Raw genomic sequence first — 26,515 nt, forward strand, 5'->3', positions numbered from 1 at the left:
TTAATGTGCATGTGGTCCTTGAATTTGAAGACATTTACAATTTTTTAATTAACTTTTTTTGTTCCAGACGCAATTTTGGTCCATTGAAAAGTATTTAGAACCCTTATTATTATAAAAATATATTCTGATCTGCACTCAGTGTGTACCAGATTATATTTCAGTGGTGTTGTGTGGCTGTTTTGACAGTGACCTAGATTTGAAGTCTTCAGTATGACAACAAAGAAAATAAAAAGTTAGTATATTACAGCCATGTATTCATATCATCATCATATCATCAGAATACGGAAGAGGATTAGGGCCACATGTTTCAACCATTTTGAAATATGACAAAAAGTTTACATTTTCTTTGAGTTCTGAGATTTAAGTCAGAGTTCTGACCTTGATCCCAGAATTCTCACGTTTTACTCAGAATTCAATTTGTTTTTAAGCTTTTTGTGAGAAAAAAAAATGTCATGTTGTCCTAATCCTCTCCCATAGGATCGATTAAATACGAAATATCTTTCATCGTTTATACATTGTATAGAAATCGTTTTTTAATGTTTTGATGAAAAGTTTGAATGAAGAGAATGATGTCTTGCAGCAAAGGGCTTGTAATGTAAATACATTGGGCCAAAAATCAGGTAATTTAGAAGAGAAATAGATCAGAAAATTACTTGATAACCTTGATTGATAATCAGGGAATGCTAGTTTTATTATAGAGTGGGTATAATATTTCAACTTAGCCGAGAATGATAGTTTTCATATAAAATGTATTCCATATTCCATTTGCCTTGTTTCCACCTCCGCCATGTTGTGTTTGGGATGTGAGATAAAAAAAAACTACTGTAGTGAAATATGACCTGTTTCAATAAAACATGCTTTATTGATGCAAGGTAAAAATATCTCAACTTGTCCTTTTTTGTCAATCCTAACAACGATCAGCAGCAATTTCAAAACTCTCCTTTACTCGAGTCACAACGTTAATACTCTTGTTGCATACAGTAACAAAGTAGGCAGGTTATGTTTTTTTTCATGTCGAATCGTCTTTTTTTTGTGTAAATCTTAAATCAATGTAAATACTCACACTGACGCAGCCACACTCAAATCCACACACACTCGCTCCAGACTGAGGGAAAGTAAATCAGGACAGATCCAACATGTCCGACACAAGTTTCCATCTGAAACTGTATTTATAGCTCGATAAGGCTAAAAGAATCAAACTTATTTATGTCTTACATGAAAAAGTTTCAAATAAATCTCCTCGCTAAACATATTGGATTGCATTGTTGATGGGCCGCACACTGAGGAGCTGTATTCCAAAAACTTGAAAAAAATAATATAACATTAGGTAAAATAACCTTAAAAACGAATTAAAATGATTGCCTAAAATCCAGATATTTGCACTTTATATACAAAAATAATATCACCATTTTGGGAGTGGGGAGCTTTCGTAGGTTTTCCAGGACTTTCCAAAAATCTGCTTTTTTCAAGTATGATGCTCAAGACAACATATCAAAGGGTTAATACACATTAATAATTGGACGCCAGTAATATAAGAATTGACTAAATAAACCTTATCAGTCATGTAACATGTAGTGGCTATGGATTCCATTTCGTCACCATTTAAAGGCAAACACTGTAGTATATTTTTTGAGAAAGATTCTAAACGAAAACTATGACTGTGTGTTAAGGCCACTATAAGTGAATAAATAAATAATAAAATAGTACAGAGCTGGGGGGAGGGGTTATATTCAGAGATAAAACTCTGTCATTTTAGATCAAAAAACGGATATTAATAAAAAAAAAAAAAGATTTATGAAAAAAAGCACTTGAGTATTCTCTGAGATTATTGAGTCATACAGTTTTTTTTGTCAACAACGCTTCATTTTGCAACGTTGGACCAACATTATCACACCACATACATACAGGAAGTGCAAAGTATTTAAAGCACATTTAAAAACTTGTTATGTAGTGAAATGTGCCACAACATTTTAAAGAAATTACCAAGAATCCCTAAAGTTAACGATTGTCTTTCACTACATACAAATTTGGCCTTTTAGGCAGAAGAAAAAAGGAAGTTATTGGGGTTCAAGCAACAGTCTTCAAGGACTTATTTGAAATACTATTAGATGCGATACTGAAATGAAAATGATGGTTGGTTTGTAGAATGGCACTGAACAACTGCTCACAAAATCTACAGCACAATAAAATGTCGCTGCTGTCACATCACGACAACAGCAACACACTAGCTGCACTGCAAAATACACCTACACAAGTCATTCAGCCTCATACTCAGTCTTTATCACGGAAAAAGGAAGGAATCTTTGGATTAGCGTACTTTCAATACAGAAGTATCAAACCCCTGCTGGAAGATTGCCTTCACTTTTTTATGCGACATACTGTAAGAATACGGGATTAAATGAGAGGCGTTTTTTGCAGTGTGGTCCTTGTAGTTGGAAGCAGCGTGGAGCCGGTGGCCCCCCAGCCTCCGTGGCCCCTGACGACAGCTGCTGGTGATAATATTTATCCTACTGTCCTGCCTCTGTTAACTGGAAGCACTCTGCTGCTGGAGGACTTCGTAGACGTCTTCCACTTTGCTAAGTCTCTCAAAGAAGGGGATCAGATCGAGGAGCTCGGTGTCTGACATGTCGTCAAACCAGGACACGACGGGAACCTGGAGGATGGAAAAGGTAGGGTATTGAGGAATTAAAACACCTTTTTAAATGTCACTTATTCCAAAAGTATAGTATTTAAGTTAATCGTATATTATTGGTGTAGTTAAGTCATCATTAACTCACAAAATTATCATTTGAATATCAGTTACTCACCGAAGGTGTTAAGTAATTATTTGAGCTATGTGCTATCTTTTAGTATATGTATATATTAATAGTGGTGTCAATTGTTTAAAAAATGTAATCACAATAATAATAATCTGTGATTAATCACAAGTTTAAAATACTAGTATGTCTTGTATAATGGGGGAGTTATAACATATACGTATGAAGAAATGCATGACAAACTGGTGAGAGAAATCAGACTTGATTTCTGAATCATTGGCATGAAGTTTGATTGAGAAAACGATTTCCGACACTTCGCTAAAGCATCAACAAAGCCACTGTCACTGAGAGCCGCTGTGATCACCCTCTGTATAATGTGTGCTAAACGGAGAATAATATATATATATTTCCTTTTTTTCAGAGCATATTATATCAACCGCTTTCATGCTGCTAGCACTATCTGTTCCTAGAGTGGTGTCGTGTGAGGCCTCACACGGGGCACCAACCTGCCACGGTTCTCTGTCTGCTAGTCTAATTATTAACAATGATTAATGATAATAAATGTAAATTAAACTATAAATATTCAAAAAATCATATAGTAGGTGCAAAAAGCTCAAACAGTTGTGTGAGCATTTGTAAATGGTTGTTGTAATATATTTTTGATTTTGTTAAAAAAGCAGTCCCCATTTTCTTAAATTGATCAACATTTCTTGTGTAAAACTTTCTTAAAGAATTGAGTGAACTTCTGATGAGTAATTGATATACAAATGGTAATTTTCCCCAAAAGATTTTAACAAATAGGTATAGCGTAATATAGAGAAATAAATAGAAATAGCATACTGCGTTGTCGGGATGGAAGACGTAGGAGGCGGGGGAGTTATCGATGATGATGACCTTGTTGAGGTCTCTCCCTATACGGCTCAGGTCCTTCACGTAGTTCCCTTTGTGGAACACACAGGACTCCCGGAACAGACGGTACCTGAACGCCCCCCACTTATCCAGCAAGTCCGACACAGGGTCCGCGTACTGCAGCAGCAGGACAGAATCAGGGGTGAGACATGGTGCTATGCATTTCTATAGCTATCAAGCAACTATATATGGGTATGGGTATATATTGGTCATTTAAAAACACAAGTTAGAATAAAAGGAAGTCCAAACTTATTGCTGTTTACGATATTATCCTCACAATCTTAAAAGATATCCTTCAATTCATTAAAAGGCACTGACCAATACTGGAATCATTTCATTGCATCACAAATAAGAGAAACATATTTTTTGTGAAAGCAAATTATCTTAAATAAGGATATCATAACAATATATTAAAATGGTTAATGTGAGGGAATAATTCTGTCTTACTCCTAAGATATTTAACCTTTTCGCCTGTTGACGTTTATAACCAACACTGACTCGTTGTCTCCTTTAAAGAATGTGCTGCTGCAATCATTCTCAGTTTTATGACCGGTCAACTCTCGGTCACAGAGCCTAAGAGTCAGGCAAGTGATTCAGTGTCTCCAGATGTTGGGGATATCTCCAGTGTTCCCAGCTGTTGATTAACTCTCTGTAAACTAGTTAAAAGGTCTATCGAGAGAGAGGCTGGTCAGAATTGATGTGGCAACCCACCCGTGCAGTCAGAACCTCTGGCTGCTGTGACTTGTGATGTGAAATTCTCCGGCCGATACTTGCAATAAACCATCAGTGTTTGACATCAAAGCTCCAACTCTCCTCGTGTCTCTCTGAGTCCTGACTCTCCATTGCTGCAGAAGTTTCCCTTACAGTTAAGGTCCCCTTGCATATATAAAGGAGAACTAAATGAATAAAACATAGAATCATTGTGTTTCTTTTCTTTAATTATGCTGAATCATTCCCGTCCCTCCACAACTTCAAGTCACTTCAAGCCACTCCTTAGTGGTTTTCACGATTATCAAGGAACTTGTGAGTGATTTCTATTCGCAGTCTGCGATTAAATGATTTACTCTCCAGTCCCTAGCTGTCCCTCACAAGGTAAAAAACTAAACAACACTTAATTACTTACTAAAAGTTAAAGTTGCATTAGCTGTGTTTTGCCACTTGGGGGCAACAAAATACAGTTATTAACATATCATTAAAATATTAGTCAATATATAACAACTTAAAATGTTTACTTTATTAGCTATCAAATCCCTTTTTAGAAGATAAACACACAGCTACATTAGCAACTATTTAGAGTTGTGTTTGTTTGGCCCCGAACTACATTTAATGATTATTTAAAAGAAAAAGTATTATAAAAAGCTTTAAGCTTAAATTAATATATATTATGAATTTTAGCTTTAAGCTCCATTTTGGCCTCCACCCCCCCCTGAGGGAATAATATCTCTCGACTTCGCTCATCAACTAGTCACTACATTTGTTTGTTGTTATGATGCAGTCTTTTTGTGCCGTAGACAAACAGCAACTAAAACATAGTTATTCAAGTGTGGGTGAGTCATAAACGAGCGGATACCTGAAAAGTTAAGTTAAGGTGAACACAGAAGTAAATGTGAGAGGTCAAAATGTCTGACAGGTATCATAAATAGAGTTGTATATGTGAGGGGGAAGTCTGAGGTTGCAGTCTGAGACACGGACACGGCACTAGGCTTCCAGTAATCCTCCAACAGGTGTCAAGTGTGATTGTGTCAATCTGCCGACTGCCAACCTCTTTATAATGGGTCACATTTGACCAATGCGTTACACAGAATAGGAACAGGAGGCTGACCTTGGATAAGCTTGCAGTGAACAAGACGCACTCGAACAATTCTCCCATCCTCTTGAGGAATTCGTCAACATGGGGTCTCTTTAACACATACACCTGGGGGAGGAACACAAAGGTATAAGAGAATACAAATCAAAAGTTGAGGCACATTTGAGGCGCATGATCAGGAACACAAACTACTCATTGGGAAAAATATAGAAGTATAGGAAATGGTCCTTGTACTTCTGAACAGATGTTCTGAAGACACATTTTGTCACATGGCAGGTTATCGAAACATGACAGAGAAATCTATCTTCCTGACCAAATGTAGGCTTTTTTATATTATATTTAATATATGTATAACAGTCTCCAAAAAAAAGAGATCGTATTGGTTGACATGGAATACTCTAAATTTGATGGTGTTACCCAGTGTGAGCATTCATTTCCTCTACGATAAACGGGATCATTTGGATGTTTTGAAGTGGGGTTACTTATACAAAGTACCATGAAAGTTGCAGATTTACCTTTGCATCAAGTGGTTAGTTTGTGTTATTGTGTGACTTCAAACAAACCAAATATCACACAATAACACGAAAAAAACCTTAAGTGGTTAAAATATTCGAAATAAAAGCCTTTTATAATGGGTTTCTGCTGCACTATACGATACTATACTCTGGTATTTCCGTTAAAATCGGGATGTGCTGACCATTATCTTCTCAAGGTAATACATACATGATTGATCAAATCTGCATAAAACCCCACTTCAAACTATTTAAAGGTTCCATTTAAATTTCTGTTTGTAATAATAATAATGCTACAGTGACTATAGGCACATTCACACCACAGTACTTTTCCCACAAAGGTTCATGAGAACTTAGTTCATGAGAACTCTTTAGTTCTCCTGAAGTACAGATCGCGTTCACACCGGAATAAGTCCCTGGGGGAGGATTAGGCAAATGAAGCCCCTGACGTTACTTCTTCTTCTTCTGCTTTGGGTTTACTGGCAGGCCGCAAACAACTTCACGGCGTATACTGCCACCCGAAGTCCCCGGCCGGAAGTCCCTGGAGTTGGGGACTGAAGCCTTCCGAGTAAATCGCCAGAACGCCGACACCTCCTCATCTCCACCGCTCCCATGTTTTCTTTTGTATTGCCATAAGTTAGCGTCTCTGCGTTTGTGCGCTGGGCTAATGCTAATAATGCTAATACGAAGATAATAAAATGGCGGCTTCACAAAACCTTTTTTGAGTTTTACGGGGCGTGGTTTGCAATCCGCCCAGCCAATCAGAAATAGGAACCTTTTTCTCCCACGAAAGTCCCTGCTCTCTAGCAAAGGGGGTAAAAAGGTTCTCATTAACTAATTTTAGTTCCGGCTCTTTTTGGTCTGAACGCGACATTTCGGAACTATATCGGAATTAAAGTGGGAAAAGTACTGAGGTGTGAAAGCGCCTATTAAATACATCCAAACTTAAAGCCGTCATATATTTAATCCAAGGACACTTCATGTAAACACCTTGGCAGGAATTTCTATTTACTTCCACTAAGACGCCGGCGGCCTTGTTTCTGAACCAAGTCATCCCGTATAGGCTTTCCCCACTTTAACAAGCCTATCCTGGATTACTTGAAACAGACCCAGGCCCTCTGGACCACAAAGCTTGTCTGTCTTCCTGGAAGCCGAGCACAACAGATCGCGGTTACCATCCAACGGCTGCTGGAGTTAGTCACTCCCATTCCCCAGTGCCAATGAGTAGGACATAATATGTGAGTGAGATTGATGGCCAGCAGTTTCTGAGAAGCCTGCCAAGGTTTCCTCATTTCGTCAGGCCACGTAAATAGCCACCTGCTGTTTGGAGCCATCAACAGGGCGGGCTGCATCACTGTCAGGGAGCTAGCAAGCAAACCATGGAAGATTTTGTAATTTTCCGCTTTTAGTGTTGAATTGAACAGTTCATAAAGAGTCTTGCTAATCAGGTCCGATCAGTGAAAAGCACATGTTTTGTTTAACTGTGTGTGTTATGTTGAGTAAAATGATGGGCAATGCATTTGAATTGGGATTGAAGCAACAGCACATGCTTACCTGGTGAACTGTTCCATCAATTTCCACTGGAATGATAAAATCAGCATTGTTCACTGGCTGTTGAAAGAAAAAGTAAACGTGTTGAACACACATCCAATCATATTTTTGTGATCTACCCAAAAATGATCAAACGTTCCCATTTGAGTTTTAGAAACAAATCTAAAGTGGGGGCGATATATCCAATAGACACAAAGGTGCCACCTCAGCATCTTCTAAATAACACAATACTGTAAATAATATGACTTTCATAGTTGAAATATGGCAGCAGCAGAAAGTGACAAGGGTAATAACATATCTGATTTATTTAGGCAGTTCTCACATGGGAAATATGCTTCTCAAATGTAAGTATCACCCCAAGCAGGTTCTATATAAGGCATTACACCATGGCCAACATTGGTATACTATGAGGTAATGCAAGTAAGACGGAATCGGTTTAACATCAATCATGAACAGAAAGTGTGAGTGTGCATTTAGGGTTTATCATCATTATTTTTAGAATCTTGACTTCCCAAAAATGTACTGTGCAGGGTGTGGTACACGGTGAATACAGGAACAGACAAACAAAAGAATAAAGAAATGTTTTCCCTAAACTATTGATTAAATTACTGATTTAACGTGTGTGAAAGGATTTATAAATATATACACTATATATATTTATCCTCTTTAAATGAGGGTAAATATGGAAGTGTCGATCTACGGATGGGTATATGAATTGGTGGTTGATGTCGAGTATTGAACATTCTATTTGATCCTAATACATTTGTCTTCCGTGTCTAAAATAAAATGGATTAGATATGATGAAATGCTTGATGCTGATCTCCCTCAATATCAACATATTCAGAAACACATAAATACAAAGTAATAATAATTGTATTAATATGCACAGTATGTTTTTGCAGTACCGTCAGTACAAATGCTCATCCAGTATTCAAAGCGGTTTAGTTCCGATTTGACCGGCCAACTCTGGCTCTCCTTGCTCCACTTGTAACCTGCAGCCCAGGTTCTCTATCTCCTTCTGTTCACAATGAGCAACAAAGTGTGTATAGTGGGCTGTACGACCACTATTTATTTGCCTGTTGTTCATTTTTTTCACGACTTCCACAATCATCTTCAGACAAATCCTTTAGATCTGGGTTTAACACAGTCAAATAAGATGATAGTACCATTGTGGAAAATGTAAATATTAAGCATTGGTATCATGTATTTCCTTAGAAAACAATATTTTACTGAGAGAAAAATACAATTTGGAGACGATAGATATGCTCTTCGGTATGGTGGGATGAAGTTGGTAGCTAATGAATATTAGCTTTGGGAGTAACAAAGGTATTTATATAATAGTATATATATATTATATATATATATATATACACATTTTTTTGTATTATATAATATATTACATTTCATGTTTTCCTTTGTCTCCTGTATAGTTATATCTTCAAATACTATAGTGCAAGAAATATAAATATTACATTTTCCTATCCTATGCATCTGTCCTATACTCGTCATTGATTTGAGCAATTAGGATCTTTCTTCTATTAACAAAGGTTCAGAACAAAAGCTAATACAAATCAATTATGTGTTCAAATGTCAAGCCGCTTGCTATTAGACTAGATCCTAATGAATACATTTTGGTTTTGCAATATTTTAACATTTTGATTTTTTATCATCATGATAAAATGCTCAAATTAGAAAAGATTTACAGTAGTGCAATGTACTGTATTTTTAGTATTTATTTTTGGGTTACATGTTTTACTTTTACAGTAGAAATAGAACATCTGGTAAAGTACTTGTATTGGATATGTGACTAACAGCTTGGTGTGGCTTCTTATAGAAAATGATTTATGTACTAAACCAAGCCAAAACGGGTAATCTTATTACTCTAGAAAGGTTTTAAAAAGTTGTCTAAAAGTGATATTAATACTTGAATACTCTGCGGTTGTACACCAATAAACTACATTTGTATATGTGTGTTTTATTTCATCCTGTTCTTCAATTAATATAATATTCAATATTCAATCGCATATTAAAAGCTTTAAAAAACGAGTTCACAGCACAATGGCTTTTCTCTGCCTTTCACCTACCGCCTACTTCAAAGCCGTGTTACCTAAGGCTATTTTTAGTATGTGTGTCAAAGTAAAAGTGAGTTTTATTATCCACCTTGTGTTAAACATGGAGTTCACAGAGTCTGACCCTGTTTACACAAGGTGGCAATATCCAGTGACCGCCTTTAGGACAGTCTGTGACCTGAGAAGGACTAAACACCACATGGCATACATTACATAATTTGTCGTGACACAGGAGCCTTGACTTCTGGCATTGACTACTTTGTTCACTAAATGCTACCTTAAAAGGTATCAAACTGATCAAAAGACAGCCGGTTATTTGTAGAAACAATGTTACATTTGATATTTCATAAGAAAGTATTTCACAGTATATTGATACGGAGAATAAATAAAGGTGTGTAGTGTACCATATTGCTGATCCTTTTTTTATTTACAGAATTCAGTTAAATTGCAGTTAACAGTTAAATATGAAACTTTGATTTTAATAACGTTTTTAACGTCTTACTTGGGTTTTAGGGTGCAGGTGGGTTTTGCTTCGTGAAACCAGAGCACCCATAAAATAAATGGTTAATCTTTAAGTGCCACATGAGCCAGGTCCTTTACGATAAAAATAAGTCATGGGCATCCTAAAAATATGCAACATGATGTAGTGCAAATCCTATAGCTATTTTTGCCTTGGCAAGTAGATTGTTTGTTTTAACAGTCAACATAGAAGCATAATAGCACATAGTGAATGAAAGGGTACTAGCTTTTTGATATGCTTGATGACCTTTCAGTAATTAAAGGCCACAATTAATTTAAAAAGAAGGTTATAGAAGTGCTTAAAACCAAATGAAACAAGTGGGAAAAGACTAGATGCTCACTAATTTAGATGGTCATTTAGATTTTGTTTGTTTGTTTTTTAATCTTAGTCCTGTGTCAAATGTCCGTTATGTGTTTTAACACATGAACTTAAGTTTAGTATTAGTTTACAAAAAGTAAAGGGGCATTTTAGTTTTATCTTAGTCAAAGAAAGTCATGACATAGTTTGATATAGTTTTCCTCAATGAAAACTGTTGACATATTTTCTTTAAATGTAATATGGACTAAAATATGACTTTGTTTCTTGTTTTCATTGCAAGCTTTTACTTAAAGGGGACCTATCACGCAAAATGCACTTTTGTACGTCTTTTATACATGAATATTTGTCCCCGGTGTGTCAGGGAACTCACCAAGTGTCAGAAAACACAACCCTCTCTCTTTTCCTCCATACCCAAATCTCTGAAAACGGGGCTGCAACGGATCTGATACAGACTGATACAGATTTGAAAATTCTCTGACGTCAGGAACGAGGAGCTCCGCCTATATGGGCAACTCTCCACCTATCAGGAGGAGACAGCCACGGCCATTGCCGTTCGAAAGCACTGGAGACGCTGTAGTACATATGCCAGGCCTGTAGGTGGCGCTGTAGTCTGGCACAAAAGCAGATTCAGCCCTTGCAAAAACAGGGCTAAAAAAGAGCAAAAGACATGGCTAAAATGCATGATCTGTTTGGTATTTTGAAAAAGAAAATTCGCAGACATGCTTTATATAGGTATGGCCCTACAATATATTATTCCTCTTTGCTTTAACATACTTTATAAGCTTCCACTGGCTTAGATTATAAAAACAAAACAAAAATAAGTTACCATAAATATGCAGACCTTAGATATATTATCACCTAAGAGTACAGGATTAAAGGACTTGTTTCTCAGCAAGATTTGGAAAAACTTAATGGTGCATTTATCTTTAGTAGAGATCGTCTTACTTAAAAATCCATCAGCAGACGTATTCATTAGCTGCTGTCCTTACTAAAACCAAGAAAGTGGATCATTCTATTTTAGATTGTTTTAATCTCTGGGCATTTGAATATATTTAAATGTAAATTCATAATGTTTTTTTTTTTGCCTTTTATCTTAATGCTTTTAATGTATTTTGTAAACACTTTGAATTGCCCTGATTCTGAAATGTGTCTTACCTTACCTTTAATTGTTTCTATTTATATAATTATTTATTTATTTTAATCAATTTGTCAAGTACTTTTTGGGAAGTAGCTGCTCTTATGTTTTCTTGTGTTACATGTTTGTCTTCCTTAAAGCTTAGATTTAAATAAGGAAGTAATACTTTCAAAAATCATGAGTTTAAAATATGACAGACAACATTGCATGACTCTAACCCGCCTCACACAGATCCCTGGGACACTAAGATGAAAATAAACGAGCTACACATATACCGCAGCTTTCTTCACTAAAGCTATCAAATATTTCAACAAACAAAAATCATACCATCTGAATACTTTATGGTGCTTTCACCACATAATATCCTACAAATAGTGGCACATATTATCTGCACGGACATGAAAATTACTGTTTCGGTTTTGGATCAGGTTATCTTTTAATTATGTCTTTAAATAAATCTCTTTGATTGTTTGAATATCTGTAAACAGAGCATTAATTATACATATGAGTAAGTGTATGACACAGGCCAACATACCTTAAATGAACTATGCACTAGTGTTTCATCCAAATCAATCACCACACAGATCTTCCCTGCATCATTCGATTCCATCCGTGGGAGTAGCGGTTGTGCTAGAACCTGAAGACCAGAAGAAAGTTTAGACCTAATGCTCAATGCTTAGCCTAAATAAAAATGTATTATAACTTTCAACCCTAGAATACAAGGAGCAACCTAAAAGTAGTGACACTAAATGTAAGACTTTACCATCCCAATTTCTCATGTAGAACTTACAGCTCATTGTGTGTTTCTTGACACTTAAGAGACTGATTTGTGTTGTGGTGTTTGTGTGAGGGGTTACAGGAAGCCTTGGATGCTACAGCTGCTGCCGCATTGATAGAGCATGTAAATATCATCACAGTGTGGCTCGTCCCTCAACATGTGGTCAGAGATCGGTGTTTGTTGATGCTAAAAACAAGCTGGCACAACTAAACAGGCTGCCTGTAACACTGATGCATGTGTTTTTCCTTGTAGAGGGAACGGCCAATTGAGGATAATGGAGTTTGACCCAGATACTTTGCTAAGCTAAGCTCTCCTATAACTTCCTCCCTGCTACAGTTGGTATTGCAGTCTTAATGATTCAAAAATAGACCTACATAATTAACAGACATATTTGGGATCACACAGCTCTCAGAACTCAACTTTATCCACTCCAACAATTCACAGCCTAAGTGCAAATAATTATTATACCTCCTCTATTGGTGGAATGCAGTGCTCGCATTCACAAGGCTCAGAGGATTCATCGTCACTCTGCTCCTCTTCTAAATCGGCGCTTTCTTCAGAGGCCTCATTTTCCTCCGTCCTTCTGACCTGTGTGTCATCCTGTTTCACAACTCGTGAAACACTGTGAATGAGATCTAAAGTAGGCTGGATTACTCTTGAAATGTCCCGGTATCCACAGTCATCACCTGATTCTGAGGATTGTTCATCTGATGTTTTTTCAACAACACAGCAGTTTGTTAAATCCTCCCTTAGTTCAATAACTTCAGTAATTACAAGTCCAGGGTTAACTCGTAACTCAGTCAAAAGAGCATCTCCTTCGATCCTTGAAGCATACCCAAGGATTTGATCGGACGATCTTCCGTCCATAATAAATCCATGTAGGGCTTGTTCAACAGATGTCTGTAGGCTATGAATCTGAAATGCGTAATAATCCTCAATATCAGACTCAAACATTTCTTCATTTTCCTCTTGATTTACAAGTGACCAATATGGTTCCATTTCTGAACATGCCATACATATTTCTTCAGGCTCTGTAACAATAGCTGTCTGTAAATGTCCACATTCCTTATTCTGAGCAACAGAGGCTTCATCTTCATAAGCATCACCTTCCACAGAGATGTCCTCTGAACATGGCGCACTCATATTATCCTCATTACCAGAGAACAGGCAGGCCTCAGTTTCATCGTTATTATAGAGATCCTCATCACACTCTTCTTCCTCATTGTTCTCTGCGTAAAGATCGTCAGCTTCCAATGAATTTTCTTCATTTTCATCCCCTGCTAAACTTGATTCTGATTCTACACTCCAGTATTCTTGTTGTTGCTCTGACCCTGAAGACACGTCATCTCTCTGACTTGCATCTATCTCAGAACTACCTTCATATTCTTGCCCGTCAGAAGCATCAAAACACGTATCAGTTTCCTGGACATGAATATCCTCATTGATTTCATTAGATCTGTATTTCTTGTTGACAAGTTTCTGTGCCTCGGATGTCACTATGCTGTCGTGCATATCTCCGCCATCAAAGCACGAGATGTAACGTTGTTTTTTGGCGAACCCGTGCCCGTAATAGTCACCACTGTCAAATAGATTGAAGTATTCCTCAATAACAATATCAGCAGTGGGTGTTTTCTTAATATCTTCATTAATTTCATTCATATTTATCTGATCCATTTCTTCATCATCTTCAAAGGATTCCCACTGTGTTTGCTCATCACTTCCTTCGTCTTCATCGTTTCTATCGTCTTCCTGAGGTTCTTTTTCGGATTCCTCAGATAAATCGGAGCATTGATTTGACGGAATGCTGTAATCTGGACAAGTCTTGAAGGATTTGGCTTCAATAGAAGAGCAATCTAAAGAATCATCTTCGGTGCCAAACTGATCAGTACACTGCATTGAGGAAGCATATTGTTGATTTGTTTCAGAGTAATCCGTCTCACACATTTCAGAGTCATCTGTGGACATGTCTAGTGCCTGCAGACAGTTGTCTTCAGTTAGCTGTTGAACCGCACAACATTCACTTGCAAAGCCAACATTTTCACAATCATCAAAATAAGCATGAACTGGTGTGTCAATGTCAGAGGAATTTGAATCCTCTGATAATGTGGAGGACTCATCATCAATAGTCTCCGTTTCATATTGCTCGTCGTCTTGTTTAGGTGGACATCTCTCCTCATCCTCATCATTTGCGCATTCATTGTTCTCACAAAGTTCCGTGCCAAAGTCCAATAAGTCTACGGAGTCAGAGATGTCGGGTGTCAAACCACCAGTCATTTCACATTTCTCAGAGTCCTCTGCTGATGTGCCTGTCTCAGAGTCAAAGCACTCACTCTGCTGATCTGAGGGCTCGTATTGTTGAAGGAACTCCAGGTGGTCTGTGCATTCAGGTGTGAAATCAGACATTTCACACTGCTCCAAACTGTCACAGTTCACTGCCAATGTATCTGGCTCAAAGTCAAAAGCCTCCAACTGTTGGTCAGAGGGTTTGCATTGCTGAAATAATTGGAGGTGTTCTGCACAGTGTTCACAGCAAGAAGTACACTTGGAAGCTAAGCTATGATTATCACAGTGCTCAGAGGACTTGAGAGGTTTAAAACACTCAAAGTCGTCAAATGATTGGCTTAACCCCGAAGTCTCACACTGATCAAGGACCTGGTGGGATTCAAAAAATCGGTCTGGGTATTGCTCAAATCCCTCAGAGTGTCCGTTGCAATAGGTTTCAGTCTCATCTCTGTCCGTGTTGCAATGTTCTAAGCAAAGGATAGAAGGGTCAATTTCTTTGCTGATAACAGTCTGCTCAGTATATTCCACAAGGACCTCCATGCCAAGTTCAGTACTTCCCTTTGGGGGGCTAGTTAAATCTGCAGCCTCTGTTAATTTTGGAACCTGGCATTGTTCCGCAATCATGGCCCGAGTAGACGGCTCCCCCTCCCCAGGGACCTTACTTTGATCGGAGTTTTCCAAATACATCAGGAAATGATTTCTCAATCTGAATTGTGTTAGTCCAACGGTTTTACTCCGTGCATTGGTTCCTGATCATGCCGTGTGTAAGTCCAAATGACTGGCAGGTAACTGGAGGGTCCATTCAGAGTGGATATTCACTGTGCTGGTGGGGGGAGTCACTGAGCCCTCAGCCCCCAGAGAGAGTAACAGCAACAGGAGCAGCATGCACGTTGATATGACAGCTTGTCACAACCAAAACTGAGCCTTGCACTTGACTCGACCCTCCCCTTTGCCAGAGACCAAGACATTTATTTTGGGGACTTGGAAAGACGTGACAAATAACTTCTGGAATATCAAATCTCTATAAAAGGCTGAACTAAGGCATTCATCTGACACCTGAAAACGCCTCGACCACTTGATCCGTAGACCATAACTTCCAAAAGTCATGCTGTTTTCCAAGAAGATCTTCAGTAAAACCACAGGGAGTATTGTCAATTGTCCAAAAATGAAACGTAATGTGAAAGTGGTCAATCCCGGATAGAGGCCCTCTAATCGTCTTAGCATATTTAAACATCCTAATGATTCACATGTGGCAAATTTAAACAAGTTTCAGTATGAAGAGTATTTCATATTGATGATAATTGATAGTCTCAACATGAATCCAGGAGGTAAAGAGACTCAAACTGACACACACAAGCTCTTCATCACACCTGATGATAAGTGTAATCTGCCTCGCTTGTGACACATCTACAGTAGATGTTTCATTGCTCATTGCTTTGCAGTGATCTTCCGGTCACATCTAATATTTACACTATTTCTTTCCGTCTTGTGTCGTCCAGTCATCTTGATGGATGTCTGAACATGGGGTGCTTTTCAACACTGCCACACTGCTTACCTGCCAAGAAAAGATGCACCTGTAAACAAGGAAAGCTTTGAGCCAAGAAAACATGTTTCATGCCAATCAAGCTGACCACATGCTGCTCAACAGCGTGAGAAAGTTGATATCAAGAGGAAGAAGGGGAGAGAGGAACTTACATTGTTTTGCAGCTCCAACTTTATTTGACAGAGGACAGTATAGAAAATGAGAGATAAGGGTTTGAAAGGTAACAAAAGTCCAGAGGAAATAAATGAATCTAAGCTGGGGGGTTAGAAGGAATCCAATTCCCCCCCGGAAAACTTACTTTTGACAGAGTCCCATTTTCTTCTACCAAGAGGGGGGCATTGTTTTTCTGTGGAGGTGGCTCAGATTCCTTGCGACATAGACAGCAGAAGAAACTGTTGAAAAGGCCTCTGCTGCGGGGCTTCTTTGAAGAGGAAGCTTCACTGGCACCTGGAACAAATTGACACAGAGAAGAAACATAATGAATGACGCTCATACTGACGTAGATGGATAGAGACCACTTAGATGGAAGTAGAACCAGTCAGCAACAGGTTATTTTGATTTTGATATTTTCAATAGAATTGTTCTTTATGCAGTAGTGATTCAGTTCCAGTGACATCTGGCCAGGACTCATTCCGGTTCATGATGTCAGTTTTTGGCAGTCATGCTGTTTCGGTATATCTGATCTGTGCATCGCTCTGCAGGGTCTGTCAGCAGGACCCCGTACTGTGCTCCGTCATGCTGTGTACGGCTGGACTATGGCTATTTCAGTTGTACAGCAAAAGGTTAAAAGACATTGCATAACAAAGTACAGGTGTACATTACATTCCCAGAAATAGTCAGCTGAAGACATCTTAGGCAAGTTTCCTTTTCCAGGGAATATTTTGCTGTTCGAATACCAGGAATGTGTTCAAGGGGAGGAAATGCGGGTGGATAGATTTGACCTGATAGTTATTACCAAGAAACCAGTATTCAGTATTAGTAGTATTCAGAAATCATTTCATTACCAAAATTAAGTAAGTTTTCTAAAATATTTGGTTTGAATAGGAAAAAATAAGCATGGTGTACTCCTACCTTTTGGGAATTTAGTAGAACTCTAGAGGTGTCAAAAAGAATAGAGAAATAAACTTAAATGTATGTTGGATGTTTTCTTCCCACTAGTTCAAAAGAATGTTAGGGAAGCAGAAGAATCGCTTTATTTCTCTACATAAATAAATGACGTTAATATTAAACACATCTAAACATAGGTAACATTTGTTATAAATATTTTGGTTCTTAACTGTATTGCTGGCTAAGCACCTTTTTTTGTGATCATGTTTCCGTTAATCTCACACAATGTTGTCTTCACTGGCAGAGCAATACTGTTTTAAAGAGGAACAGCAGATGATGTTTTCTTCAGTGATACACGGACCACACATGTGATGTTAGAGTTCTATTGGGTTACCTAAACACATGAAGACATTCTCTAAATGTGTCAAAACCACTGAAAATATTTTTTTTTCTCACATTATATTTAATCTTTAAGCACAGCCTTCTGTTTCTATATATTTTAGCAACAAAACAGTAGACCCATGAGCCTAAAGACTAATTATAGTATAGTAAAGTTGAGATATGTACACATATGAAAAACATTTAATATAAACATGGTTATTCAATTTTTAATCATGACTTTGAGAATTGATATAAGTGAGAAATGTTATGTGGTCTAATGTATTTTACTGAAAAGATATACAGTTATATTATATATATTATATAACGTATGACTGTAGCAGTTCAATAGCATTTAAACCATAGATATATAAAACCAATGGGTAAAGTGTTGTGCTGTTTTTCTCTTATTATACTAAATATAAATGCATAAACCTTTTAATAATCATGGATTAGACTTGAATTCTCCCCTTACTCCATTTGTTTACATTGTGCACTACAAACCGAATATATTAAAGTTTGAAATAAAAAAAGATGAATACTGAAGACACTGTGTTATGACTGTATTTGCATTAATCCACACTGACATCACAAACCGGTGTAACAACAGTTATCGTCTCACACATGTGGCGCATGTGCAAACACCTCATCAAGTGGTGTTAGAGTGATGAGAGAGTTTTCTAAAAAAGAAAATACTGACAAATTAGCCGAGAGTTGATGTGCAGTCGGAGCTGTCAGCTGAGGCATTAGCATGCCGCTCAGACAGAGTCTGTTCCTTCACTGTGAGCCACAGAATGGACCCGTCAGCTTGCTGCAAATGTGTAATGATTGTGAAATAGTACAGATGGGCAATGGACTGCTTGTGTTTCTGAACAACTTTTTCTAATGTGGTGATATTGGAAAACAGGAAGCATTGAAATTGATAATAAATTCCACTCTGAGATATGACCAGTGATGGAACGGTGCATTCTGTGGCTATTAGTCCTGACGGCAGGAAATGCTAGTTGTGGTGTTGTCATTGTCGCTGTATTGTATAATTATTTATTGGTTTTATTTTTATGTTTTTTGTTGTTGTTTTTTTTAATGTTTATTTTCATGGCTCTGTTGTTTAAGTTATCTTGATAAGCATTTTTTAGTTTTGCCTGTGTGGGTTATATTAATTTAATTGAGCAATTCTGGCTTTTTTTATCTGAACATAAACCTTACAGTATTATATACATTATACAAAAGTTAATAATAATAATAATTCAGGTTACAGGTGGCAAATTCACCTGAATACATAAAACATGGACAAAATGACTCAAAAGTCATTGAACAGTGTAAGAATCACACAAGAGAAAATGGCACAGCTACTTATAAACACTAAAACTGCTTTTAGAATAACCTTTGTAATCTTTGGATTCCAGCTTTATCCACAAACAGCTGACCCACTTTGAAGACTTTTCTTTTTGATTGAAAAGTTTGTTCACAACATGAATGTATTATGTTTAGTTTATCGTCTCTTTGGATAACGAAAACACTTCTCTTAAGTGGCTAAATAATAAATAATAAATGTATGATAAATAAATACTACTTAATTTAGCAACTCAGGCTTTTTTATACCAACATATAACTAATATGTTCTAAATAATGAACCTCATACTAATTAAGGTAACAGGTTTTCAACACACCTGAAGAATTGCATGAAAATACTATGGACAAAACAACACAAAAGAAAATGGCAATGCTAATTATAGATACTACGGAATACGACTAACGCCACATGTGAATCCGTTTCTGAGATCTGAGCAAAAGGCTGTTTCATTTTAGGTCAGAACTTTGAGAAAAAAGTCAGGGCTGACTTTAAACTCAGAATACTCACTTTTTCCTCCTTTTGACATTAATCTCAGAACTAAAAAAAGGTACGTTTGGGCAGATCTAAACAATTATTACCATGTGGCCCTATTCCTCTTCTGTAAAATACAAAGGCAGCTTTTATAGTAACCTTTGTATCCTTTCTATTTTAGCTTCACTCGAGAAAGCATTGACATTGTAAATCAATTCTGGCAGTCAAATATATTATTCTCATTATAACAACCCCCATAACAGTAAGAGTCAAATAACACATGAAATATGGAATAAATAACTCAATGGTCATTATACATTGACCAAAATCACACGAAAGAATATGCCACAGCTAAAAGAATCCTACTTTATGACCTTACCTTTCAAGCTAACAAGTGTGACCTACTTTCAAGAGTTTTTGGCAATTACTTTGGCCTGTTGACTGCTTCATTCATCGGTGCTGAAAGTGGATGCAGCCCCTGTAATGCTGTCAGTAAGGGCTGGACATGCTTGTTGAGAAATGCCTATCTTAGTCCCAAGAGTAAAGGTTTGTGTGTTAACATGTGTGAAGGAACTGGGCAGGTGAAGCTTGGAGTGTTAAAAAACATCAAGCTGCTCTGAGCATTAGCTCTTCTGATATTACACATCGCAGCGCCTGAAATAGCCCGGCAGATAACCCGCTGACAGCGGTTAATGACGATATTTTATGTGTACGTATATACTGCCGCATACTCACAGCAGGCAACAAACTGTATGTGTACACTGCAAAGAAATAAGAACTAAATTAAAGGGCTGTCACTTTATACTGTCCCTAAAGACCACAGCGCGCATGTATAGTGTCAAAGACAGCACATGGCTCCATCATAAGTAAAAGTCATTTTAACGTTTTTTTTTATGTACAATTCAATTTGTTTCTTGAATGCTAATAAAGATAGGCTAGATAATGATCTGATTAGGGCTGGGTGATATGAAGAAAATCTATTTTTTTTTTACTAAAAGTTTAATTTCATGCTAGCAGTTTTTCTTGCAGCTATTAGAGATAATATATTGTATCATTGATTGTGATTGTAAATAGGATACAAATTCTGGTTAACCCATTATGTAATTCAACACATGATATAAAAGCATTTCCGCCATCTGTGAGGCTGTACTGTGCCTAAAGAGTGGTACAGTAATGACACATTTTTGTAGGCAAGCCAGGAAGTTAGCATCGCAAGGGGAAAAAAAAATGGGGATTTTACAATTGGAATTGGCAGGAGTGAATAAAGAACGACGTTCACATAACTGAAAGTCACCACCGCTAAGCTAATGGCGGCTGATGTTTAGCTTGATAACATTTACTAGTCTCATTTAGTCACTTCTTAGCAAACGCCGTTTGCACGTAAAAGCTTAGGGCATTTACAAATGTGGTACTTACCAAGGTATTTTATGTCATACACCAAAATGTGACAATCTCTTAAGCTAGTGTTGACAAAAACATTATGTAAGAGGTTCATTTCCGAAAACGTATTTGCAAAAAAAAGCGCTGACTTCGAGACAAAATAACCTAGAAGCTCAAATTAACTCATTTACAGGTTTAGGACTAATTTCTGCCTTTCTCTATATGCACAGCACAAGCTACATGCTAATGTTCAAATGCTAAGAGCTCACAATCACAATGTTAACATGCTAAATAGCAGATACTGTTGATAATTTCTACCACCTCAGTTTAGCATGTTAGTACTAAACATAGTGGCTGTTGGAAATGCCATTAGCCTGCAGATATTTTTGTCAGAAATGAAAGTTTTCAGAGTAAAGTCCTAATGATCATGCAACAGGACAAGCCTAGGGGATCAGAACAAGTGTTACACTTCATCCTGAGATGGACATGAATGTATGTCAAAGCAACTCATTCAACAGTTGTTCAGTCAGGACCAAAGCAGTGGACTTACCAACAACATTTCCATCCCTAGAGCCCCGACACTATGGCGGCTAAAAATAAAGTGGGAGCGTGACTTGGAGCCATGCATCAACACAAGAGGATGAATTCAGTTTAAAACACTTGACAGCTATTAAATCGGGTGGGATACAACATTTTACAAATAGATAATAAACTGGGTATAAACTAGCCTGCATATATATATATATATATATACCAGTAAAAATAAAATGGTGTCACGTATTGCACAGCATGTGCAGCATCCACAGTTCTTCTCTGAGCTGCCCTTTTTAACATGTGCCTTTTGGATGGCGATCTGCAGGTGGGGCGTCCACATGACACGCTGGAGCGCCGCCAAACACTGACACTCCGCTGGAATTTAAGAGCTATACACTTGTCATAGTTGTCTGCACCCAGATTTTAAAGAGCACGGGGGAGATTACAAACTTAGCTTAGACAAGTTGAACACGAACAACGATTGCAGGGGTTCTGGCAAGTAACCTAATTCAAAACATTTATGAAAATTCACATTAAAGCAAATGTGGCTTAATCATTAGATGCACTGGTGGAAGAAATGTCCTTCAGTAATAGAAACAATTCTAAATAGTACAAATAATAAAGGTCCTGCACTGAAAAACTAGAAGTACAAACGTATTGGTATCAAAATAAACTTAAACAAAAGTGAAAGTAATCCATACGCCAATTTTTTTTTATCATATATGATTATGAATTGGAAATTGGAAAGAATAATTATTTCAGATTATCTTGACTGATGACTCATGATATTATAAAGAACAACCATTTTTGAAACATGAATCAACAATATCATTGAATAATATGTTTGAAATGATCATGGTGTGATGTTCTGTACCACGCAAGGATGTTTTTGTAGTCAGTAGAATAAGGGGGCTTTTCGGCAGTATCACAATACTTCATTCAGAATTCAACTTACTCATACTATGCCAAATGTGATTTGGATATCACACTAGTCCGTATTGCAATGACGACAACACTTCAATTATTTCTGCATTCTTTATTAATCATAAAGCTACATTGGAAATCTAACATCAGTAAAAGTGCATACATATAATCATCAAAATATACTTTAAATACCAAAAGTAAATGACCAAGCAAACAAATGGCCCCCATAAGTGATCATTTGTTATATATTTGACAATATTATATTGTAAATAAAGTAGCATATCACTTTTGTAGACAAATACACAAACTTTTGATTTGTATGACTTTTTTTCCTTATGTTGTACCGTATATATATATATATATATTCCAATATATGAATGGTAGCTCAAACATCGATTCCACTGACTGGGTTCATCTTTAGAGATGCATCATATTACAAGTTGATCACGTATATTGATGCGCAAAATGTTGTTAAAGTTACTCTGAAAAGTAACTTAAGCTGTAAAACAATGAGTTTACAGGTCAAACACTGGAAATGCCAAAATACTTAGGAGAAATGAGGGCAATATAAAACACAAATGTGCCAAAACACATGCAAATTAAAAACATGTGTTCACTAAAAGCGCTGCAAGAGGCTATTGGCTTATTTCAACAATGCGAATGCATGAGTCCTTCCAATATTAGTAGCTTAGCTAGATTAGAAGGACACTGTTGTGCATGTGTTGTCAAGTTGGCTAAGAGGAAGACATGGGTTGCATGTGTTTTAGCACATTTGTATTTTGATATTTGCATCGTTTCTGAAGCTGCATCGCGTTGCTCCAAATGGAAATGTTGTGGGCCATTAAAGCCAGTTTCACTTCTCAGCCAGTGTAGTAGTTGGCTAAGAAGTCAAATGTTGGTTTCTAAAAATGTAGTGGAAGTATAAAGAGGCATACAATGAAAATACTCAAGTACAAGTACTTTAAAGTGGTACCTAAGTACATTACTTGAGTTATGAACATGCCACCATCGATTTGACACCAACGACTTGCCCCTCAGCTCTTCATTTAAATCGGGCCCACATGTATAATTAGGCAGCAGAAATGGTAAAGAAGGAACGTATACGGTCACATTCCTCACACCTCTCCCCCCCGAGGCTCAGACACTGATAATGAGGTTACAGCATATCCGAAGGGGCAGCAACGACCTCGCGCCACATCAGCAAGTTTCAGCCTACTTAGCTGAAAGCAGGCTGATCTGGGACCCTTTCAGCATGGGCACAGCCATGCCTCTGTAGTTGGCTGCTTCTATTCCTATCCAGACACAGAAAGAATGAGGCCTCCCACGACAGACTTTCCACCGCTGCGACACCCGACACTCCGCTACAATCTGACAACTCGCTTCACACCCGGCCACGGCAAATGGTACACCAGGTTCATGGTAGATGAGCTAGTCAAGTCACATCAAGATTTATACATTTCTGCATCTAAAAACATTCCCCTTACAGACTTGTCTCAAGATTTATACATTTCTGCATCTAAAAACATTCCCCTTACAGACTGTCTCATGACAGAAAAAACGACTTCAGTTGACAGCATTTTGCAGAAAATTATCACATTAAATAAATATACATAATTAATAGCAAAATCAACTGCATATTAGTTTTGCTCAGGTGACTTGGGGTACATTTGATAAAATAAGCTAAATGTTTCCTGAAATGAAGCCTATTCGGCTGCAGTAACTTGAAACTACAGGCTGACCACAGCCCCCGCTTTCCCATCGAACTGGCCCCTCACTTCTGGGTAGCAGCCATGTTTTGGACTCATGACCTCTTGGCCAGGAAGAAAAAGAATCTGAAAGCAGGCTGGAGCTAGCTTGTACCAGTAAACTGGACAGGACCGCCACCTTCTGGATACTAACGGTCACAGCAGAATCACTGCACTGTGAGTTGGTTTTCTTTCCTGATCCTGCTTTCCCACATGCTACAGTCCAATGTAATGCTGTTTAGTTGTGGATAAGACATTACATTAACTCATTGATTCAGATGATATCAGTTTGTTTAGTTTATATGGATAATGGCAATGAGGCACATCACCTGGTGGTGTGATAAAACACTTCATTTTACTATCACTAACCATCAATCCCATCTTACATCTTCTTTCTGTCAATCACCAAACTCTTTCGACCCCAAAAAGGGACTACAGGTAGGCTCATTCAGTAACTCATTTCCACCAAAAGAATCTTTATTTAAACTTTCTGTTTGGTCAATAATCCTAATTGGAGTGACAGAGATGGTTTGAAGTCCAACCATCATTTAATAAAACTGACACTCGCATGAGAACAACTCAAACACCTATTGGAGCACCACATTCACTGATCGACTATTTGACCACAAGAATACAGAGACAACTGCGACATTATGCATTTAAGAATTACACATTTAGAATGACTTAATTACTGAAGCTGGATTAAATATATATCTAAGTCCTTAAACAATGCGAAAGAGTATTGCTAATGCTTTACATGTCTTTATTCTTTAGTATGGTAGGAAGCCAGCAGCCCACAAATAGCAGAAGACAGTGCTAACAAGAGAGTCATCTTGCCTGCCTTCAGGTCTACTTCATGACATTTTCATTCCTAAGCGATATTGATTTCTAGGACATCATTGACCCTGTTTATGTACTGTGACGTTACTCTAGTGTATGAATGTATATTGTTATCTTTTTTATTAGCAAGATCTAATCAAAATAATAAGAGAGCTAACATCCTGCAGCTGTATTTTTTTTTAATTGTTGTTATTGATATATAATCCCCTCCCAGTTGAGGGATTCAACCTCATTCAGCGGACTGAAAACAGAACAATATTATATTGGCATTTGCTCAGTCGGTAGGAGATTGGCTTGAACATTTAAAAAGACATTGTGTCTTAGCCATCATCTCCTGGGCACTGCCAAGGGGTCCTTTAACAAGGCACTTAACCCCCAAACTGCTCCTGGGCACCTGGCATCACTTTCGCTCTAACACTGCTCCATACAAATGCATGTGTTTGTGCATGTGTGTATTTGAACTGTAAATTAAGTGTTAATAAACAACACAGCATGCCTTCTATTTCTAAAGATAACAAGAGGATTAGAAGGTTTCCCGATGCTTAATACAGCTATACTTACACTTCAAATGTCCTATTAATCCAAATCGCATAAAGAGATTGTGTAACTTGAATGTATGCTTTCCAGACCTCATAGGCAGGATACAAGTAGTTAAAGCAAGCCCATAATGATTTTAATATAGTTATATGTTCATATACTTAAAAAAATACCTTCTTGTCAGAACTCTATGAGTTAAACAGTAGCAGCTTGAACATCAAAGTCCAAAACAATAACAGTGTACTGTCAAAGTGACCACGCCCCCTTTGAATTGAAACATTATATCTACGGTTTTATAGCATAAAACCGTATTAAACTCTGCCAAACATTGACATGTTTAGTTTAAATAGTCATTCAAATCAAAATGCGGTCTTTTTTGTACATATGAAGCCCCTAAACGGCTTCCCACTTCGACTTCGGCCTACCAAGAATGCAACCACTATCAAACTTAGTAAAATATAGTCAAATGTTCACAACAATGTCAGCCAAGGACACGCATATGTTTCTCGGAGTGGTAAAAACACGAGTGGAGCTCGTTCACGGAGCTACAGTTAGCGTTAGTGCAACCATGGCGTCCTAAAAACACCGCTGTCTCGTGCCTCACTGACAGTCATACACAGCGGAAAAAAGTTCTGAAAGTTTTCCCAAACTCACCGTCCTGTCGATAAGTCGCATTTTCCTCCTCGTCTCTTGTTACTTGAGTGATTATTGACGGCGAATGGTCCATTAGGTCCGTCACTCAAAAACAAACACTGTATTTCTGCGGTAAAAAAGTTAGTTCGAAGAGTTGTGCAAAAATAATTATTTATATTTTGCCACTCCCTGTCTGCAAACGGGCATACTGAGTGCAAAACTAAAAATAAGCTCTAAACGGCGGAAAAGCCTACAAAACCGAACATATCCGACTAAACTACTCTAAAATGCTAACGTTTTAAAGTGTCTAAAATAGTTGTTTCTAAAAGTTACGTTGAAGAAGTTAATCAATTTGACCATGCAAACATGGAACTTGACGGTTTCAAGGAAGCCCCATTCTTAAAGCCACAATGCAGGATGTGAAGCTTTTCACTAAACAGCACTGTACGTGTAACTCTCGTCTACTTGGGGGATATTGTTTTGGGATGTTT

General features: G+C 37.5%; 1 protein-coding gene across 2 annotated transcripts; it reads right to left on the reverse strand.

The window, feature by feature from the left end:
* Positions 1–838: 838 nt before the first annotated feature.
* Positions 839–26,515, reverse strand: LOC104963607 (carboxy-terminal domain RNA polymerase II polypeptide A small phosphatase 1-like). Of its 2 annotated transcripts, XM_010792220.1 has the most exons (7): positions 26,046–26,515; positions 16,480–16,628; positions 12,113–12,214; positions 7,539–7,595; positions 5,488–5,580; positions 3,597–3,782; positions 839–2,653 (listed from the first exon to the last, which is right to left on the reverse strand). In XM_010792220.1, the coding sequence occupies exons 1-7, from the start codon at positions 26,116–26,118 to the stop codon at positions 2,525–2,527; spliced, it is 789 nt and encodes a 262-aa protein (XP_010790522.1). In that variant the 5' UTR covers positions 26,119–26,515; the 3' UTR covers positions 839–2,524. The 2 variants fall into 2 exon arrangements, with proteins under 2 accessions (XP_010790522.1, XP_010790521.1); XM_010792219.1 differs by lacking the exons at positions 16,480–16,628; positions 26,046–26,515 and adding an exon at positions 12,824–15,809.

This window comes from Notothenia coriiceps, unplaced genomic scaffold (assembly GCF_000735185.1).
Source record: "Notothenia coriiceps isolate Sejong01 unplaced genomic scaffold, NC01 NC01_scaffold00036395, whole genome shotgun sequence".
In the NCBI taxonomy this organism is placed as follows: Eukaryota; Metazoa; Chordata; class Actinopteri; order Perciformes; family Nototheniidae; genus Notothenia; species Notothenia coriiceps.

Bases quoted from the DNA above. Each gene is read 5' to 3' on its own strand.
- LOC104963607 (XM_010792219.1), bottom strand. From the start codon at position 15,325: ATGTATTTGGAAAACTCCGATCAAAGTAAGGTCCCTGGGGAGGGGGAG. The intron at 5,581-7,538 runs GTAAGCATGTGC...TTCCTCCCCCAG, and splicing joins TTGATGGAACAGTTCACCAG to GTGTATGTGTTAAAGAGACC. The intron at 2,654-3,596 runs GTATGCTATTTC...TCCATCCTCCAG, and splicing joins TCTTCCATCCCGACAACGCA to GTTCCCGTCGTGTCCTGGTT.